The following is a 21,774-nucleotide window of genomic DNA, read 5'->3' as shown; positions in this document are numbered from 1 at the left end:
TTTGAGCCCTCTCAACTCGGGCAGGCTACCTAACCTCTCTGAGTCTCTGTTGAGAGTTTGAAGCACAGAGAAGATATGGTCTACTTTGAATTTTTATATTAATATCTGATTTTTAAACACATAATTTAAACTGTTTTTCCTTAAACTTTTGATTTTTAGTTTACAAATATTATTCTATTTATAAATGACTAGTTTTAACATTGCCTTAAAGGGCCTTTCATTAATATTTGAACATATTTACAAACCTAGTATTTGTTTTTATAAATTTAATGTATTTTCTTTTTAAGTAATGCAATTGTCTAACTAATAAGCATTCCTAATTACTTAAAGAATTCTTAGAAATCCAATAAATTAAATTTATAAATATGATGAATCTTAAATATATCTTAAAAGTTCCAGCAATGTTGGGTTAATATCCAGAATATATACAGAACCCCTGTATCTCAACAATAAAAATACAAACAACCCAATTAAAAATGGCAAAGACCATATATAAACATTTATCCAGATGAGAAAATAAATGGCCATTAAGCATGTGAAAAGATTCTTAATATCACTAATCTTAGGGAAATATAAGTCCAAACCACAATGCAATACCACTTTATATCCATTAGCTATTATTAAAAAAAAGAACAGAAAATAGTAAGTGTTGGTCAGGATGTGGAGAAATTATATACTGTTGGTGGGAATATAAAATGGTGAAGTCTCTGTGGAAAACACTATAGTATTTCCTAAAAATATTTAAAAGTAGAATTACCAGGCCCGGAGCAGCAGCTGCCAGGCTGGGAGCGGCCAGGCCTGGAGCAGCCGGGTCTGGTGCGGCCAGGCCAGGAGCAGTGGCTGCCAGGCTGGGAGCGGCCAGGCCCGGAGCGGCCGGGACCGGAGCAACCGGTCCCAGAGCAGCCGGGTCGGGTGCAGCCAGGCCTGTAGCAGCAACAGCCAAGTCCAGAGCAACTAGGTCGGGAGCGGCAGTGACCAGACCCGGAGCAGCTGGTTGTGGAACGAACCAGAGCAACAGAGGCCAGGCCCGAAGCAGCCAGGCCCGAAACAGCTCGCTCCTCGCCTGTACCTGCCCACGGCTGCCTCTCAGACATGGCTGGAAACTTTTGCGGGAACTTGAGGGTCTGCTGAATCAAGTGATGAAGGCTTAGATCTGGATGTGTTGAGTTAGTATAGCGCTGGGGTGTTGATCTGTGAGTGCCTTGGGTGGGGCCTGGATGAGGCTGGTTGACCTATTTGAAAATGTCTTTTGTGTGAAGTGTATCATTGGGCATGTGGAGGTATTATTGATATGAGAAAATGCTAAGTAACAGATTTACTATCTGAAAAGGGATTTACTATCGGGGAAAGGGAGGGAGGAAGAGACTGAACATAAACTGTGCACCTATGGATGAGGACAATGGGGGATGGGGAGGGGGCAGAGGGTGGGGTGGGAACCTGGTGGAGGGGGGAAGAAATGAGGAACCTTTGTAATAATATGAACAATAAAGATTGATTAAAAAAAAAAATAAAGTACAATTACATTCTAAAAAAAAAAAAAATAAATAAAAAATAAATAAAAGTAGAATTACCATATGATCCAGAAACTCCACTTTTGGATATATACCCAAAAGAAAAGTGGGTATACAAAGAGATATGTGTATATTAATGTTCATAGCATTATTTGCTATAGCCAATAGGTGGAAGTAATTCAATGGGTGAATGGATTAAAAAATGTGTTATGTACATACAATGGAATATTATTCAGCCTTAATAAGGGAGGGAACTCTGACACATACTGCAACATGAATGAATCTTGAGCACATTTTGTTAAATGAAATAAGCCAGTCACAAAAAACAAATGCTCTATGATTCTTCTTATACAAGGTACCTAGAGTAGTCAACTTCATAGAAACAGAAAGTAGAATGGTGGTTGCCAAAGGCTAGGGCATGGAGTTATGGGACTTATTGTTTAATGGTATAGTTTTACTTTTGCCAATTTTAAAATGAGGTGGTTGTTTTGGGATGCTTTTTTCTATTGATAGTGTTATTTGACTCATAAAAGTTTTTTATTTTGATCAAGTCCAACCTACCCTATTTTTTCTTTTGTTACCTGTAATTTTGGTGTTATATCCAGGAAGTCGTTGTCAAATCCATTGTCATTAGCTTTTACTCTGTTTTATTCTAAGAGTTTGATGGTTTTAGGTATTATGTTTAGGTCTTTGAGCTCACCTATGATTTTTAATAAGAACCAATATGCATATAGTAAGAGACCAAGAAATGTGGGGGGAAAAATACTATTATTTAGAACTTGTGAAACTGAAGTGGAAAAATATCTGTTAGATGCAAATATGATTGTTTTGGAACCAGAGAGGCAATTTCTTGAATGTATTGCATCTTATATGTGTTTGTATGCTCTATATGGTCTTACTAGGCAATTGTTACCTTCTGTATTTACATTTATGGGTGAAGAGTGGAATAATCTTCTATTGCTTGGAGGTTTTAGGACTCTATGATGATGTGTGGTATTTGTTGGTTTGTCTGTCTGTCTCCTTCACAGTTATTTATTGACTTTTGTGTACTGAGCTCTATGGCATTTAGGGTACAGATATGAAAAGACAGGATCCTTGCCTTCAAGGAACTCATACTTTATTGAAGGACAGATACCTAAAGAGATGATAATCATCCAGTGTGGCAGGGATGTGAAGAGAAGATGGTTTCAGGCAAGGGAACAGTACCTCTGAAAGGTTCGTCAGGCACCAGGACTGGTGGATATCAGTTGCTTATGGAATGTTTCTGAAGGACTAAAAGAATGGCACCCAAATGAACTGTCCCATAAAAAGAAGATCTGCCACCTATCTCAGGTAAGTCTAGTGAGATACCCAATACCTGAATTTAGATTTCTGGTCCATAATTTGGGAAGCCATGCTTTGGGAGTCTGGTTCTTTGGAAAGAGCTCTTAGCACGGCCACTTGATCCAGCAGAGAAGGAGCACAGACTGGCTAAAAGATTTATATTATTTCTGCCAATCTGGGATTTTCAAATGTAAAATATGGGAGAAGGTAGCAGATTATCAAATCAGCTCAAATTCAAGTTCACTTATCCTCAAAGCTTGTGTTCTATACTGTAGTACTTTGCTTGGGGAGATTCCATGCTTACTGGAATCCCTGAACTGATGGGAGACTCCATGGAAAATCCTTGAGGAAAGAACCAACTCTGCAGCCTGAGTCATAAGGTGCAAATCTTTAATGAATGCACATAGCCTAGCTGAGATTCTCCCCAGTACCTCCATCACACTAGGAAATGGCTCTGCATCAGGTCTCAGGGCTCTGAGGGAGACCAGATGGGCCAGGTATTCCAAAGCTAGTGATGGGGACCAGAACAAAGGCAGTAGCATGCTTATCCATGCAGGGGGATGACTCGAGCTACAGGCTCTGTGCAGAAAGGCTGAATCAGGAGGTCACAGTTCAATTCCCGGTCAGGGCACATGCCCGGGTTGTGGGCTTGATCCCCAGTGTGGGGAATGCAGAAGGCAGCCGATCAATGATTCTTTCTCATCATTAATGTTTCTATCTCTCTTTCTCCCCCTTATCTGAAATCAACAAAACACACACACACACACACACACACACACACACACACACACAATAACATCAAATAACCACCATAACTTTGTGCTTCCTGAAGCTAGTGACAGGTGAGAGCATGTCTGTTGTAAATTGCAATTGCTGAAAGGGGGAGCAATCTCTCTCTCAGTGGGCAGGCACTGGGGCTTTGGGAAGATCCAAAGAGAAGAAACTGATGCAAGATGCTACAACCTCAGAGTCAGAGTGGGAAATGAGGCTTTTCTTAATGAGCAGCTCAGCTGGAGGGGCTCCAGTGGCCTGGAGAGAGAGAAGAGGTAGGGGTTGGGGGTGAGGTCTCAGTTACAGGAGCTTGGCAGGCTGACTGCTATTTGCTTGTTCCAGGTGCTTAATAATGTCCAACCATGTGGGGCCTGTTGTGGGTAGTGACCCAGGCCTCCCTGGTGGAGGTCAAGTTGCTGAGCTGGGCTGAGCTGGGTGTGCAGCTAGCCCAGAAGCTGGAGTTCTGGAACCCTATCAGCAGGTTGGCTTTTTAGTTCAAGAACAGTTTCCTCATGTAATTGGCTCTCTAGGGCACTGGACTGGCACTGTGCACCTCAGAAAATACCTGTTACTGGGAGAGCAATTCCTCTGGTAATAAGAAGGAGGAAGGCTGTGTGTTGAGGGAAGGTTATAGCTAGAACAGATTTGCTAGTGGAAGGAGTTCATGGTAGCTGCGATTGAAGGGCAGGATTTGGAGGAGTCCTTTATTGGCTGGAACTCTCTCATTCAACGAGGATCAGTCACAGTTGATGCTGTGGAGGATGGAAATCAGGAAAAACCCTTGGAGCTTATCTCTAACTCCTCACTGCATAAGTGGGGCATCAGGAGTCCACAAAGGGCTAGAATCCTGCTTAATATCACATATAGAACCAGAAAACAACAACAGCAACAAACAGCTCTCTTGCCTGCCAGTCCAGGGCTTGCCTGGGCTTGAGAGCCAGTAGGAACTGAGACCTACAGTAAGAGCTCTGCTGCCCTTGGTTCCCCTACTGTCTCTCTGTCCAGGCCCAGGTGAAAATGGGGACAGTGGATTTGCATGGAGTATGTCAGTGCATACGTCCCTGGATTGACTCTTGAGATTGGAAGTGAAAAGAGATAGAGGTGCTACTCTGTCAGATGAGATGAGCTCAGACTCATCCTACTTGTACTTTCTGCATTCCACCATGGGTTCTTTATCTGGCACAGAAAGCTTGTTTCACAGTTGGGTGGTTCCTAGGAGCATGGACTCTGAAAGTTGTGGACCCTTCATATTCAATCTCAGCCTGTGATCTGGTCTTCATGCTCAGATTCTGACTCAGATCTGCTGCCCGGCCCTGCCACACAGTCCTGGATCCATCAGCCTGATCTTACATTACCTGTTGCCTCTGTGGGTGATTCTTCCAACTCCTCTAGCTTTAACCCTGATGATCACTCTCTTTTATTCTGGGCCTGCATTTTTGGTTATTTAAAGAATCCCAATTGCTTGCAGTTGAGAACAGGAACTTAGCATCCAGACTCTTCCAGTCTGACCCCAAACTAATTTTAGACCCTCATCTCCTGCCATTCTTCTTTATAACCTAGCTTTACCAATATTTCCCCAAGAGTCCTCACATTTTGACATCTGAATCCTCTGTTTATGATGTTCCTGCTTCCTGAAATGCCCTTTCCTTATTAGTAACACCCTACCCCAAACTGAAGGTCCAGCTCAAATGTGACTCGGTTATCAGAACTAGAGCACATAAGGATGTAGGTTGACTTGAGAATAAGCAGGATCCCCATTACCAGAACTGAACCCCAAAGTGTAAGGCTAGGACAATTTAAATGATTGTTGCTTTAGGCCATGGGTCAGCGAACTTTTTTTAAAAAAAATATATATATATTTTTATTGATTTTCTACAGAGAGGAAGAGAGAGGGATAGAGAGTTAGAAACATCAATGAGAGAGAAACATCGACCAGCTGCCTCTTGCACACCCCCTACTGGGGATGTGCCCACAACCAAGGTACATGCCCTTGACCGAATTGAACCCGGGACCTTTCACTCCGAGGCCGACACTCTATCCACTGAGCCAAACCGGTTTCGGCTCAGCAAACTTTTTTGTTAAGGGGGCTAGGCAGTAAGTATTTTTGGCTTTGCATGGTCATATAGACCATGTCACTACTCAGCTTTGCCATGGCAACACAAAAACCACCATAAACAATATGGAAGGAATGAGTATAACTGTGTTCCAATAAAACTTTATTTACAAAAACAGGTGATCGGTAATTCTCTGACCCCTGTTTTAAGCTCTGGGAAATTAGGTGGTTTTGAACCTGTGGGTGACATCAAGTAGGAAATAGCTGTGTAGGATCCAGGCAGAGCCCAAAAATATATGGCTGTGAATTACAGGTAGGGGGTAAGGGGGAAAGTGGAGGAGAGATCAGGAGGAATAGGAAGGAGTTAATTTTGGCAAGAATATAGGATTGCTTGAAAGAGAAATGGGAACTCGAAAGTAAGTTTAGGGTCACATTGTGATGGGCCTCAACCAATTTGAGCTATTCTGTAGACAGTGGGGAACTATTGAAGGTTTTTGGTCAGTGGAATATAATCCAGTCTTTATTTTTAAAAAGTCATTCTGTCTCAGAAGGGTGATTGGAAGAGACAAGACTAGATGCACAAAGACTTGCTAGGGGCTACTCCAGTGGTCCAGGCCATTGGGTTCCATATTACGTAGGTACTTGAACCAGAGCTGGTCTGGATGCTTAAGAATTATTTGTGAAAATCGGTGAAAATATGGATTCCACACCTATACCTAAGAGTTTTGGATTTGGTTGATTTTGAAATTTCTAACAAACCCTTTGGATTTGTGAATCGCTGATCCAGCAAGGCAGGATGAGGCCGGATCTTAAGAGGCTATGGGTGCCAGAGAAAGGAGAGCACAGGTAAAATGGGATTTGGCAACTGCCCCTTTTCATCCTCCTGTTACCTGTCTCTGCTTGTGACGGCCCATCCATTTGACTTCTTTTTCTCCACACACCACCACTCCCTCTAATATTCCTTTTTGGTTCTATTCTATCATTTTCTTTGAGATGACTCTTCTGTCCCTTTCTTTCCATTTCTACCTTGTTTGGGGTCCCATTAATGCTCAACTACCCAGGCCTCCTCCCTGACCACCCTGTCTCCAGTCCATCAAAAATAATCATCAAGCCAAATCTTTCTCTCTCCAGAACCTTTTTGGGTTGCCTTTGCTTTCAGGACAAAGGCCAAGCTCCTTTGCTTAGCATTCGGAGCCTTTCAGGTGTTTACTGTCCTGCTAACTTCCTAACTCATTATGTGCCACTCCCCCTCTGTGCTTTTGAAATTTTCCAGGACACTCTACTTTTGCAATTATCTTGTACGTGTAAGTCTTGCCCCATTCTAATATTTTTGCTTTAGTTCAGTCCTGTTTTTCCTTTTCGCTTTTTTTTTCTCCCTGCTCCTGTATGACTGTATCTCCCTTCTGGGTGGAGTTAGCTGCCTGGGGACCTCCTCCCCCTCCCCCCGCCCCCCGCAACACTCCAGGACCTTAGTGCATCATAAAATGTGTGTCTGCTCCATCTGAAGTCCTAATCCTCCACTTGTGACGGACAATTGGTCACTATGGCAACTGACTGTGACGTCACAGGATAAGGACTTCAGGTGAAGTGGCAGGAGCAGGTGAGTGTGTAGGAGATAGATTTTAATGTCTGTCGAAGGCCCCCCCACACACCCTCCTTCAGTGCTGGGGGCATAGAGGGCTATCTCGGGCTCCTGCTGATTTTAAAAATGATGCGGTGAGAGTGTGTGCCTGGCATCTGCGTGCTGCAGCAGTGTGGGGCTGACAGAGTGTGTCAACTTGAGCTCTGGCTGTGCAGGCACCGCTGCTGCATGAGCCTGTTATTCCATTCTGGATTGCTATTTTGATACCCAGATTGCATCATTCTTCCTACGTATAAACAGGGGGTCCCCAGGGCCCTGCAGCTACTCACTTCTCCACCAACACTGTTGTTGTGATGAGCTCTATTTAAATGAGCTGCCGGATCCGGGCAGGTTCCAGCCATACATGAGCACTGTCATTTTGGGGAACATGGAGGGCTGAAGGATTTTTGGATCGAGTCCTAAAAGGCTGAGAGTGATGGCCTCCTGAGCCGAGCAGAGAGCGACAGAGCTAGTTCCTGAAAGTTGAAAATCTCCTTTCTTCCTTCTGAGCTTCTATTCCAAGGCACCCAGAGGATTAGGAAGGAGCTGCAGCTAGGAAGAGAGTCGCCTCTTTGAGGTCTCCCTCTTGCTGTTCAGTTTGGGAAAAACTGCTGCAGTGCCTTCGAGATAAACAGGAACAGGAGGAGTCATCCAAGCCCTTTCTTGCAGCAGCATCTCAGGTGAGCTGGAGAAATGCAACCCTGGCTGAGGATCCCTCAGAGAAAGGAGGAGAGGATCCAGGCTGCTCCCCCTACCCCTCCCAGTGCCCAGCTCCCCGAGGCTTAGGCCCTGCAGCCCAGCTGGCTGCAGCGTGCAGGGTGGGTGTTCCTGGGCTCTTGGTAAGCACCATCCTCTGGGACCTGTGGTGGGCTCACCTGTCGCTCTTCTGACTTCTCTCCCAGGTGTTGATCTAATCACAGGGCAGCAAGGGCCATAGGTAAGCCTGCTGGCAGCCAGAGGCAGGGGCAGCAATCACTTAGGATCAAAAGCTGTCTTTCTAGCAGGGACTGGGCATCTGGGGAGTGGGAGCAATGTATTTCTCAAAGGTTGTGCTGCTCTGAGCTTTGGGCTAGAGGAAGGCTTCAGGGACTTGTGTGGTGGGGGTCTCAGCCCCAGTACTCTGGAGCTGCTCTTGTGTGGGAGGAAAGGAATGGTTAGTGAGGATGGCCAGAGGATACAACAGACTGATTTTTCTCCTTGTATAGTGCTGAGAGAGGCATAGGGAGGTAGAATGTCTTATTTGTAGCTATGGAGGTAACCAGGGACTGCTCAGTGGTTCAAGATACCACCTGTGTTTTACAAGAGTTCTGTGGTGTTTAGCTAAGTTCCTCCCTCTCTTTGGGCCTCCATGTCACCTTCTCTATGATAGGGAATTGGCTAGAAGAGCAGTGAAAACTGGGTCTGTCCAGCTTTGGGTTTGCATGTGAGACCTGGCAAAGGACCACCAGGCTGCTTCAGAGGATGCCACTCTGTTGGAGTCAGAGCTTGCGCCCAGCTGCAAAGTTTCATGGAGCCTTGGACAAGAGCTGTAGAATGAAAGGCTCCTTAACCCCCACAGGGTTGGCTGCTTAGCTGAGCTCAGGCTTATATATCTGGGGTGTATGTGTCCCTCCTTGGTGGGCTGAGCTGACCCAATGCTAGCTTTCTGATACCTCTTTGGCATTTCTCTTCACCCCAACCCCCTGGTGCCCAGGTTGCCTTGGCTCTGCTATTCATGTATGAAGTATGGACTACCCTCCCTTGCTGCCTCACTACGTCCTGGGCTCAGCACACTCTTTGGGATCCGGTAGCAGTCTTGTAGTGCCCCTGGCTGTACCCTAAGCTTGCTCATCGGTTCTTTAGTGAAGGCAAAATGTCTGCCAACTCTCTGCCAACCATCAGGGTACCTACCGTGTTTCCCCGAAAACAAGACATCCTCCGAAAATAAGACCTAGCACATGGAAAGATAAGACATCCCCTGAAAATAAGACCTAGCGCAACTTTGGGAGAAAAAATTAATATATGACACTGTCTTATTTTCGGGGAAACAGGGTAGGTATCAGGGTATCCTTCTGTGTGCTGAGCATCTGGCCTTTGCTTTTCTCTGTCAGAAGGAAAATACATCCCAGCTGCATTCAGAACCTCTAACATTTTGGAGCCTCTTTAAAATTGGGTGAGCCTGCTTTTCTTAGCTGCCAGGTACAGGGGACAGAGCTATCAGGCTCAAACTTGGTTGTATATTGCCATCATTTGGGGAATTTCTTAAAATACTGATGCCTGGATCCTATCGCTTAAAACTCTGATTTAATTGCTATGGGATGTGGACTGGACATCAGGATATTTAAAGGTGCCTCATATGATTCAGACATGTAATAAAGTGAGAACCACTTTTATTTTCTCCAGGCAGAAAAACTCTGCTTCACTTGCCTTTTTTCAAAGGTCATATTTCTTAAAACTTTAAGCATAGCTGGGGCTGGATTTCAGTTTCTCCTGTATTCCCAGGTCCAGAGCTGTTTCCATGTTATCATTAGAGTTGGATTATTATTATGGAATATTTTACTTATAAAGTATTTACTTGATTAAAATAAAATTACCTTTTAAAAATGTATTTTTTTATTTTAGAGAGGAAGGGAGAGGGAGAGAGAAACATCAATGATAAGAATCATTGATTGGCTGCCTCCTGCACACAACCTACTGGGGGTTGAGCCCAAAACCCGGGCATGTGCCTTTGACTAGAATCGAACCCAGGACCATCCAGTCCTCAGGCTGATGCTGTATCCACTGAGCTGAGCCAAACCAGCTAGGGCTACCTTTTTTTTTTTTTTTTTTTAATTTACACTTGAATTAGCATAGTGAAAAGGGCTGGGTTTTAGAGGTAGACAAACTTGGGTTTCAATGTTAGTTCTGCCCTTGGTTTGTATGATCTTTGATGGGTGACAATTTTTTGGAGCCTCAGTCTCTCCAACTATGAATTGGAGACATTGGCTATCTCTTAGATGTGGTTTGGTGATTAAATGAGAGAACACATGTAAAGTGCCTGGTACGGGGAGTAGTGGTAAAGAATAACATCCTAGGGACCAGAAGTAGTGGTAAAGAATAACATCCTAGGGACCAGAAGTGCTTACTCTTACAACAGTTTCACTGAACATCCTTGGGTTTCAGAGTAGTTCTACCAGGCTAGGTCCCCAGGAGGACCTCTGGGGCCAATGCCTTCTTCACTCTAGAAGCAGACACCCCACCTCCTCCCAGGATGGCTGTGTGACCTTTGGACCACTTCTCAGAATTGATGTTCCCATGTACAACATAGAAGCTCAAGGCTGTTGCTTAAATAATTAAAGTAGAAAAAGAGCAATATATCTAATGTTTTATGTAACGTGTGACTTAGATATGTATTAATAATGAGATTAATGCTAAATATAGACATTTGATAATTTTAGATAATAAAGAGTTCATGTATTTCAATTGTGTTAACAAATTTTGTTTTTGTATCCTCATTGAAAAATGGGGAATTCTCTTAAAAAAAAAAAAAAAAAAAAAAAAAGCTCAAGGTTGACACAGCCTAATGAATGGGGTTAGAATCTTCTGAGGGAAGATAAGAATTTCTGGACAAAATATTGTGACAGATAACATATGTCTCTGAGTTCACTCCCATCCGTGCAGACTGTGGCAGCAGCCTCTCTTTAGATGGGCTGAGCCCACAGCTTGTCTCCTGCCTTGCTGACTTGATAGCTAGGTGGCTGTTTGGCTCTCTGTACCTTCCCATCTTGCCCAGGGGAAGATTTCTGAAGCCTGACTGCAGTAGGCAAAGGAAGGGGGGTGGATAATCCATACTTCCCTGATATTCCCATTTTCCTCATTTTAAGGATGTAGAAAGAACAGTTTAGAGAAAAGAGGTCACTTATGTAAGGTTACACAGACAGTGCCAGCCCTGGGCCTGGAACCTACATCTCCCAATTCACAACCTTTCCCAAGCACCACAGCTCTGCTGTGGATCAGACCTGGTTCCTTTGTCCTCTGGACTGGCTTTTTTTTTCCTGTTACCCTGAAAACTTGCAGATGGCTTTTTACTATACTCTCAGTGGCCGTGAGTGCAAGGAATACACGTGGAATCCTCAAACCCAATAGAAACTTAATTGTCCCAATTTGCTAAAAATCATGCAATCTTTTTTAGTACCAGTTGTGGATTATTTTTTAATGCAGACATGTGAACAGATAGAATGTGATGTGATATTTGTTATATTAGAAGAATGATCAGGGTGCTGTGGGGACTCAGAAGAGGGAATAATTATCCCAAGGGAAATTAACCCTGTTTCTCAAAGGTAGAACATTTGGAACAGGTTTGAAAGGATGAATAGGAGTATATCCGAGAAGAAGAAGAGCGAGAAAGAGTATTTCAGGGAGAGGGAACAGCACTTTTATAAACAGTTATGCAAAGGTTTGGTGTATTCAGGAGATAGAGATATTGGGGCATAGCAAGGACATAGGGTGTGTGGCAGATGAAGCTAGAGATGTGACAAGAGAGAATCCAACTTGGAAAGGGCCTGAGAACCAAGATGAGGATTTGGGCCTTAAAGGCCAAGGGAGGCAGAGGATATGTAATAAGGGCTTCTCTGGTCTATTCAGTTTTTTCTCTTTTTTATGATGCTAATGAGGCTGTGTTAGTATGACTAATGTGTGGGCCTCTGGTACCATGGAGTTGGAAGGTTTGTGGAAATTTTCAGTGATTTAGAGCAGCATTTCGGACCTAGGGATGATGAGTAGGGTTTCCCCAGAGATTAGAAGGGAGGAACAGTCACCTGATTCCCCTGGATGAGACCACCCGTGGAGAGCATCCTTCTCCATCTCTGGCCACTGTTGTTGATGGGCAAGAGACTAGGATATTCCAGACTCAGTTCTGTTCATGGCTCTGTGAAGGCTGGGGGAGGTTTTAAAAATTTGAGAGAGGGGGTTTGGATGGGTGGAGGAAGAGGATTAAACTATTTTTCCTGATTTTGTGGAATACTTCATGGTTTAAATAACTAAATTTTAATTTTTGATTATACAGGTTGGCATGTGGGCTGGAATTCTTGATTGGGTTGAGCTGGGCTTGGCTTATCTCAGCTGTGCTCATTCCTGAGTCTGGGTTCAGCTGGTGGGTCAATTGGAGCTAACTGGCTTTTGATGGCTCAGGTGGGACACCTGAAACAACCGAGACCTCTCTCCGCACGGCCTCTGATCTTCTAGCAATCTAACCTGAGATTCATGTGAGAGTCTTAGAGTTCCTGAGAGCAGGAGCAGAAATATACAGAGGCACCTGAGGTTTAGGCATGGAACTTGTTCATTGTCATTTTTGCTGCATTCTTTTGGTCAAAGCAAGCTAGGCCAGCCTAGCTTCAAAGGCTGGAGAACAGACTCAAACTTTAAATGGTTTAGATGTTTTAACCATGAAGTTTTAAAGTGGCTTATTTGAAGGGCATGGGCACACAGAGGGGAAGAATTTGTTGACATTTAAAAAATCTACCTCTCAGACTATTTGATTTTCATCATCTGGGAGAGTTGCTAATTGAGGTCATTGCCATGAATGGGATATGAGAAATCTTTTGAATTCAAAGTCACCATTCATGGATGATCATGTGCTTTCTCAAGTATTACTTAATTTAATCCTCATAGCAATTCTTGTTTTCCCTTTCTATTTTACATACAGAGAGACTGGGGCACAAGGAGTTAAATGAGTTTGCATGAGTTGCCAACCAAGGTCATAGGGTGGTAAACCTGGTGTTTGAGCTTACATTTGTCTTACTGCAAATCTAGACTATAGGCAGCCCCTTCCCATGCCATTCTCATCCTTGGACACGGGAACCCGGTCCTGCTCAGGAAGCTCATTTCCTGGCACCTGGTGAGCTGATTGCTCTGGGGGTGGGTCTGAAGAGCACCATAGTCTTGGGTTGTGGGAGGACAGTCTGATATCATTTATATAGTTCAGGAACCCACTACGCTGAGGAATGTGTTGAAGATGATTGTATTTCTCTGGGAAGATGTGCATGTTCACAGGTGAAACGCACATGTATGTGCTGCACCCAACATCACTAGCTGGAGAAGGCCCTACAGAAGCACTCTAAGCCCCAAAGGCAGGCTGCTTGGTCTTGGCTGTAACAAGAGAAAAGTACCTCCTAGATGAGCAGGCAGGAAGGCCTTGCCTTTCTCTGGTTAGGTCCTTTCGGAAGCCCCTGCTTTGAGATCTTTAAAGTAATTCTGCTACCCGGTAACCTTAATGGCTGGAGTTGTGCCCCAGTCTAAACTGGTTCCCTGGAGATCTGCTGGGATCCCAGAGCTGTGGAAAGAGAAGTGGGAGCAGAAGAAGGTTATTATCAACCAGAGTAGGGTTGGGCCTGTAGTAGAATGGCTTGTGGGAGGGGGAAGGCGGTAGGACCAAGGTAAGGCTGTAAAGAGGTGTGTAGGGCAGGCACCTAAGGGGATGGTCATGTTTAGAGTACCGAGGTGGAAAGCACAGGCTATGGTGTCAGATATAGTAGTTAATTTTGGCACAAGTGGTGGCACATACCTTGGTTGTTGTATATTAGAAAGCCTCATGTATAATGTATAATGCCTTATGTATAATCTGCCATGTTGCCCTGATTCTGCTCTTTTTTTTCCCCCTCCCAGAGCTCATCTCCTGTCCTGGGTGTAAGCGAGTGTATCCTACCAGGGATGTAACTGAACATTTTTTTCTGCAGTGCTTCTCTCCTGAGCAATTCAAGATGGCCAGGGTAAGTCAGGACCCAAGAAGCAGCTGATCCTTATCAGAAACTTGTGGGACCCCTATCCATAAGTCTGTCTATTTATTCACCACTCCTTCCAAGTTTTTACCCTGCTATCAGTTTGCCTAATCATCCATCCATCTGTCCGTCCGTCCGTCTGTCCATCCTTCTATGCATCTATCCAGAAAAAAAAAGAAAATGTTTGAGTTGGGGAAAGCAAAATGGGAGTTTTTTTCCTCATCTCACAGTTCTTACTGAAAAAATATTTGTATTGAGCTTTTATTTTCTCCTACCCCTGAGTTGAAACTCATGCAGCAGACTGTGTTAAATGGGTTCATCAGTTTTTCTTGTATTTTACAACTGATACCTTTGAGTTTCTGAAACTTCACATTACCTATTGGCTACTTCTCCTTTTATTCCTATCTCCACTAAGGTATCCTTGACACTACATTTTATTCATTTGTCAATTTACTTACTTGCTCCTGTATCTAATTTTTATTGAATATCTTGCATGTGGGTAGGCCCTGTGCTGGGTGCTAGGCAGACTGAGACCCATGTTCTCTACCCTTAATTAGTTCATAGTTTAATTAGTAAAACTTTTAGTATTTCTCCTCTTCTTCCCCTGTTATGGGTTTTTCAAATATCCATGTGAGGAGAAAGCTGATAGAACCTACATCAGTTCAGTGGCCTACATTATTCAGGAATAGACATGCTAATTTTTTCCAGATCTCTTCGCCGCATGCTTTACATCAGCCCTGCAAGGTATTTGCTGACCAAATTAATGAACATTTGGATTAGGACAGGACTGGGTACTCTTGGGCCCAGCAGGCCTCAGCTGTGGAAACATAACTCTGAGAGTTGACCTGTGCTTGGTCTTTCCTGGCTGTATACAATCATCTTTCTGTGTACTCCACATCCGCAGCTTCCTCCTCCCTGCAGGCACATTGACTTACTGCTTGTGCTTTCTTGTTTTCCACTCTTGTTTGCCTGATAAACTTCTACTTGTCATTCCATATTCAACTCAAATGTCACCTCTTTAGAACTTTCCTGGCCCCTCCTAGATGGAGCCCCTGGAGACTCCCCCTTGCTTCCTTAGCACTAGGTATACATCCTTTATCACAGCGTTACTCTGAATGTCTGCCACCCGTCAGGCTATGTGAGCCTTGTTCATTTGGGTACCCATCTTCTGCACAGTATGTGTGCTAATAGTCCCCGAGGCCACTCTTCTTTTAGTCACAAAGGTTGCTTCTTCACAAGCCCCCACATGTCGCTCCCAGGTAGCTCTCCAGATTCACTGCACTCCAAACTAGTGGAGGAGCAGCTCTGCAGGACCCCAGGCCCTAGGGCCTTCATTGCTGAGAGAGGCAGGCCCAAATAACTCCAGAACTTTCTGCTTCCAGAACTGCTCCGAGTGCAAGGAGAAGAGGGCGGCACACATTCTCTGTACCTACTGCAACCGCTGGCTCTGCAGCTCCTGCACGGAAGAACACCAGCATGGCCCTGCCCCTGGGGGTCCGCTCTTCCCTCCCGCCCAGAAAGGATCTCCAGGTATCACTGCTGGCTCTCCCCACCCGCTCACATGCCCTTAAGCAGTGCTGAACCTTAAAATCCTGGGAGAAAAGCTCTCTGACTTTGTTTCCCCGCTAGTGGTGGTGGCAGTGGCGGTAGGGGTGGTCTCCTCCAGAATCATAGTCACAGTGTAAGTCACTCTAGGCTCACCCTTGTGGGGGTGGGAGTGGATGAGTGTGGGTGAGATGTCTTCCTGAGCAGGGAGGAATAGTTTTGAATTATCATGGAAGCTAGCTGAGTTCCTTACTTTCACCTCTATTTATAGCAGTCATGCCTCGCTTCTAATCACTTAATTAAACAGCTTGTATCAGGGCTTGTCCAGTTGTCTAATACCCTTTGTTTTCAATGACAATCTTTTTAAAAGTCTTTTCCCAAGGCCCTTTTACCATGGGAGTAATTTTACTGTTGTCATATCCATAGGAATAAAAATTAAAAAAAAATATATATTTTTTATTGATTTCAGAGAGGAAGAGAGAGGTAGAAACATCAATGATGAGAGAGAATCACTGATTGGCTGCCTCCTTCACGTTCTCAACTGGGGATTGAGCCTGAAACCCGGATATGTGCCCTTGACTGGAACTGAATCTGGGACCCTTCAGTCCACAGGCCCACACTCCACTCAGCCAAATTGACTAGGGCCACAGGAATCAGATTTAATGATCCATGTGATCTGGCCTTGAGCCTGGTGAGGCTGTGTAGTTGGTTTCAGCCCCATCACATGGATTCCTGGTTTAATGAAGAGTTTTAGGTTGAATGTTAGAGGAGTCATTATCCTGCAGGTGATCCATGTGCTGGAATAGTAATAAACACTTTCCTTAGCCTCTGGCAGGCAGTAGGATGCCTGGGGCTTGATAGTGTGTTGTTTTTGGCCAACTGGGCAAATCCAGCTGGGCTAAGCCAGCATTTCTCATGCTCCTGAAACCTCAGTGGACCAACAAGAGGCCTCTTCTGTTTGCACCACCTCCCCTGTGTCCATGGAGGGTCCCATTGAGGGCCAAAGCCTGCTTGGTAGGGCTTAACTAAGAGGTCTTCCTGAGCAAGGGAAGCCCACTTTCTCTATCTTGTCTGGCAGGAGTGAATAGTGGTTCTGGGGACTTCGCCTTGTACTGTCCTCTACACACACAGGAAGTGCTCAAGCTGTTCTGTGAGACCTGTGATGTGCTCACATGCCATAGATGCCTCATGGTGGAACACAAAGAACATAGGTAAGGTTGGCTGGCTGCTCAAAGGGGGATTGGGAGGGCTCTGAGACTTCTTACTTGTAGAATGTTGGGCTCCTAGTGCATCAAAATTCTTTGCCTGCCTAAACCAACCTTCAGCCCCTGGGATGAAGTTTTCTCTGCTCCTGTTGTGGGGATTCTAAAAAGCCAAGAGCCTGCAGTATCTTTGACTTTTCCTAGATGTAATTCGAGCCTCCATAGGCCTGGCTGAGACACACACTGTGAGGATTCTTGCTTGGCTGGCATGCTCAGAATAAAACTCAGCTTTTTCTCTGCCTCCTCTTGTAGGTGCAGACATCTTGAAGAAGTTCTGCAAAATCAGAGGATGCTTCTGGAAAGTGTGACTACACAGGTGGCTCATAAGAAATCCAACCTGCAGACATCTGCAAAGCAAATTGAGGACAGGTAGCACAAGCTAGCCCTTTGTCAACTTGGGAAATGCTCTGTTCCCTCACACTCTGGACATGCCTTTATGTGGCTTATGTCCCAGAGGCATATGAAAGGGCTTCAGGTCATCACTTAGTGAATGGGACCAAACTAGGTCAGGATGATCAGAGTGAGTCTGGGCCAAAGCCCATGCCTTTTGAAAGTAGCCATGAAATAGCCAGAGGTTGGTGCTTGAGAACAAAGGCACAGAGTAGATAACTGGAAAGAGAGTCCTTTTTATCCTAGGGTGCAGCTAGTAGGTGGTATACTGCCCTTTATCATCCATTTCCAAATGTTTTCTGCAGAAATCTACACATGACATGAAATCATTAGTATTTCACGAGGAAGAGGAATTACTAGGTACTGAGAGTTCATCATGTGGCATGCATTGGATTGGGCATCATACATACATTATTTTGTTCAATTTTTATAATTCTTTGGATTAACACCATTTTACTGATGAGGAGACTGAAGTTTGGGGAAGTTAGGTGATTTGTTTGAATTCATAGTGGAAGCTAGGTCTGTGTGATTTCAAAGCCCATCTTTTTTCTTTTTCTTTTTTTTCCTTCTTTTTAACAGCTTTTCTGAGATTTAATCTGCATACCATAATATTTCCCTTTTAAAATATATAATTCAGTAGTTTATAGCATATTCATAGAGTTGTGCAACCATTATTATTACCTACTTTTAGGACATTTAATCACCCCCAAAAGAAACCCCATACACATTTGCAGTCATTCTCCATTCCCCCAACATCACCAGTTCTTGGCAACCACTTTCTGTTTCTGTCCATACTCTTTTTTACTGCGTGGCACTGTTTACTAGAGCATTCTCCTTTTTACCCAATAGATTACATGAAGTCATATTTATACTTGCTCTATCCTGTCTCTAGTCTGTGTGAATTGTTGAACTGCTGGGTTGACCTGAGGTTTACCTCAAGAAAACCAGGTTGAACTTTGGGCCACTGGCCCACTTAGCTCAGTTGGTCTGGGTTGTCCAAAGAGTGGGTTGGTGCAGAAGGTTCTTGTTTCTTTATATTTGGTGCCTGATGGGCCTTGATCTCAATGGGCAGTCACCAGGTTGTTAGCTCTTATGTTTGCTGTCTCTAAGCCCTCATAGGGCTCACCATGCTATGTCCCATCCTGTTTACAGGATTTTTGAGGTGAAACATCAGCACAGGAAAGTGGAAAACCAAATCAAAATGGCCAAGATGGTTCTAATGAATGAGCTGAACAAACAGGCCAACGTGCTCATAGAAGAATTGGAGGTATATGTGGACAGATGGGCCAGTGGGTGGGTTCTGTGCTCTTCCTAGGTCAGAAACTAGACACATATCAAACTGGGTCCATGGCGCAGAGCTTCTTGGGCTGGAATTTATGTGCTCTTTTTTTGCTCCCTGTAACTTAAAATGTTCAGTCTAATTTGGGAAGGGTGGCTCATTAAAGGCTGGAAAGTTAGTTCAAACTTCCATCAGAACTATGGCTCTTAGGCAACTGCCTTCCTGGGTTGTGCAGTATTATGGCCTTGGAAGAAAGTCATAAAACAACCCTCCTCCTTCATCAAGTTATTCCCAAGAGATGTAGACATTTATTCATTTTCTTATTCATTTATCACCTGTTCCATATTTGCACTATAAAATCCTCCCACTCTTTTCTCCTTCCCTTCCTCCACCCCTTAGCAGCCCATAGTAGTTCTCTGTCCTGCCTTCCTCTCAGGTGCAGTCTCATCTAATTCCACCAATGTTTACACTGATACACACAGGCCACCAGATTTCCAAGCAGGTAGGCTGCAGTCCAAGAATAGGATCAGGAACTCTGCCTTCTCTCTCTGTACCCAGGGCATTACTAACGAGAGAAAACGGAAGCTGGAACAGCAGTTACAGAGCATCATGGTGCTCAACCGTCAATTTGAGCATGTGCAGAATTTCATCAATTGGGCTGTTTGCAGCAAAACCAGTATTCCTTTCCTTTTCAGCAAAGAGCTGGTAAGAAGAACTCTTAACTCCTCAATCACTGCTTTTGAGTTATAGTAAGTGGATGCCATTATTTTTTACCAAACCCCACAGTGCAAAGAACCCAGGTGCTAAAATCATCCTGCAGGCAACATTCATCTAGGCAACTCAGCTGGGAAATTCTGTAGTTATTTGCCTTAGGTCACAGATTTAGAAATTATCCTGAACACTAGTGGTGTGCTGGTCATCCCCTACAAAATAATTTGGGTTTAAATGGGGGCTAAGAGGAAAGAAGTGGAGGATGATGTTGAAGTGTTGAGCTTGGGAGGAGGTGATGCTCAGGAGCAAGGATTTTCAAAGAAGTTGGTGGGGTTTATATTTGGATGAAGAGGCAGAAGGATATGAAGATACTAAGGTTCAGGGAAATGAGCATATGGCAGAGGATCTTGAATGTGAGATGTCCGTAGAGCATCTAAATGGAGATATCCAAAGTCTGTATTGATAGATGGGTCCGGAAATCAGAAGAAAGGGGTTTGAGATAGAGATGTGGGAGTCACTGGTACATCTCTAATATCACATTGGAAGCATGTGTGATGGAAGAAGAAAAGAATAAATCTGAAACCCAGGGAAATGCCATGAATTTCAGCATAGAAGAGAGGAAAAGGATGACTGAAAGAAAGTGAAAAGCAAAGGTCTGAGGAGAAATAGAATGTGATGCACAGAAATTAACTGAGTATCAGACTTCAAGTAGATAATGTTATCATTGCTACTGAGGGTGAAAAAGGATGAGTAGTGAAGTGATACCTTGAGATCTGGGAATCAGGAAGTCCTTGGTGATCTTTTGAAAGAAATTCTAAGCAAAGTCTAGAATTAAAAGCTAGAACAAGGGTACTAAAAATGGGAGGTGAAGAAGAGACAGAAATGAAAAGAAGGGAATCCAGAAGGTAGCTTGACAAGGTGACTTGATTTAAAAAAATATATATTTTATTGATTTTTCACAGAGAGGAAGAGAGAGGGATAGAGAGTTAGAAACATCAATGAGAGAGAATCATCAATCAGCTGCCTCTTGCACAATCCCCACTGGGAATGTGCCTGCAACCAAGGTACATGCCCTTGACTGGAATCAAACCTGGGACCTTTCAGTCCCCAGGCCGACACTCTATCCACTGAGCCAAACCAGCCTCGGCTTGATTTTTTTTTTTTTTTTTTTTTAAGAGGGAAAATGTTTGCATTCATTTATTTGGGAGAAGTTGAAAATAGTTGTGAGCATACTGAGAAGGCAGAACGAAGTGGGGTCTAGAGTGAATTGGTTCACCTTAAACATAAGAGGCGTTCCCTTCCTGTGAGTTGGAGGACAGGCAGGCATCAGCTTTCATGTAGTTAAGTTTGGAGGTGGAAGGGATACAAATTTGGGGGAGTTTGCCCTTTATGGTCTCTTTTGTCTTCTGTGAAGTTGAAAGTGATAAGAGGGTTAGGCATTGGGTAGGTATAAAGATTTTAAATAGTCACTGTGGTAGTGGAAGAAGAAGCCAATAAGAAAGGAAGTAACAAGAAAAAGGACTGAGGTTCATAATCACTGACCCAACCCCAGATAACATGGCTTTGGAATGGCTGCATTGCCCTAAGGTTAGGCATTGGTGGTGGGAGGAATTAGGGCACAGTGACATTGTTACTGAAAATGATGAAAAGCTGAGATGGTCTTATGGATGGATGGGACAGGCTTACGGAGCTCAACGAGGTTGAAGAGCCTACTCTGAAAGAGTAAGAACTAGTTACGATGATCAGGTAATAGGTTATTGGAGTTTATGGTCTCATAGATAAAATGGTTCTAGATGATGAAAAGGATGACTCAACTGAAAAGAGAAGTGAAGTTGATTGACATTTAAAAGATATCAAGGAAGTAAGAGGCCAAGATGTTGATTGGGACATTAGTTAACTAGATGATGGCAGGATAAATTGGACATTTGCCAGAGCCTTAGATAAATGGGAGAGTTAGTGATAGAACATAGATGAAAGTGATGAGGGAGGAAGAGGTCCGTTGATTAGGATGGAAGGGACTTTTACCTGTGGGTAGAAGGATAGCACTGTGGAGCTCAGAGAATGTCTGCCCCCATGGGCTTATAAATTGAGATACGATAGAATGAATAGAGCACTCTTGAAAGGTCTGCCAGTAACTGATATCCTGAGAGGAATTACAAATTATTTGAGGCTTAGAAGAAATAAGAATGTAAGGATTTCAGAAGTCTCGATAAGAGGAAGGGATCAGTGGGGAATGGGAGGGAGTTCCAGGTGGTTTGAGGTGATAAGGAGTCAGGATAAGAATATGGAGATATTAAGAGTCAAGGAAATGAGCATATGGCAGAAGACCTGAGTCTAAAGAACCATGGCTTTGATCCCATCAACCTGTTCAAAGAGTGAGGGAGAGGGAATTGTCATTCTGGAGCAAGATGCCCAAAGAAATGACTTTGGTGCTGTTTTCAGATTGTGTTTCAGATGCAGCGATTGCTGGAGACAAATTGTAACACAGATCCTGGCTCCCCTTGGAGTATCAGATTCACCTGGGAGCCTAACTTCTGGACCAAGCAGCTGGCTTCCCTTGGTGAGTCAGGGCCT

The 21,774-nt window shown here is 44.0% G+C and overlaps 1 protein-coding gene across 2 annotated transcripts in view; it reads left to right on the top strand.

Moving 5' to 3' along the window:
• Positions 1–7,710: 7,710 nt before the first annotated feature.
• Positions 7,711–21,774, top strand: part of TRIM66 (tripartite motif containing 66) — a 38,905-nt gene continuing 24,841 nt past the window's right edge. For both annotated transcript variants that reach the window (XM_084893468.1, XM_084893467.1), the window contains exons 1-8: positions 7,711–7,959; positions 13,901–14,004; positions 15,396–15,543; positions 16,637–16,769; positions 17,073–17,189; positions 18,363–18,477; positions 19,048–19,194; positions 21,643–21,760. In XM_084893468.1, coding sequence (XP_084749594.1) covers positions 13,996–14,004; positions 15,396–15,543; positions 16,637–16,769; positions 17,073–17,189; positions 18,363–18,477; positions 19,048–19,194; positions 21,643–21,760 — 787 coding nt within the window. In that variant the 5' untranslated portion in view covers positions 7,711–7,959; positions 13,901–13,995. The remainder of the gene's footprint in view (positions 7,960–13,900; positions 14,005–15,395; positions 15,544–16,636; positions 16,770–17,072; positions 17,190–18,362; positions 18,478–19,047; positions 19,195–21,642; positions 21,761–21,774) is intronic.

The sequence above is a fragment of the Pipistrellus hanaki genome, assembly GCF_964339955.1.
Source record: "Pipistrellus hanaki genome assembly, chromosome: 9".
Classification (NCBI taxonomy): Eukaryota; Metazoa; Chordata; class Mammalia; order Chiroptera; family Vespertilionidae; genus Pipistrellus; species Pipistrellus hanaki.
This window is presented reverse-complemented; position numbering and strand designations above follow the sequence as displayed.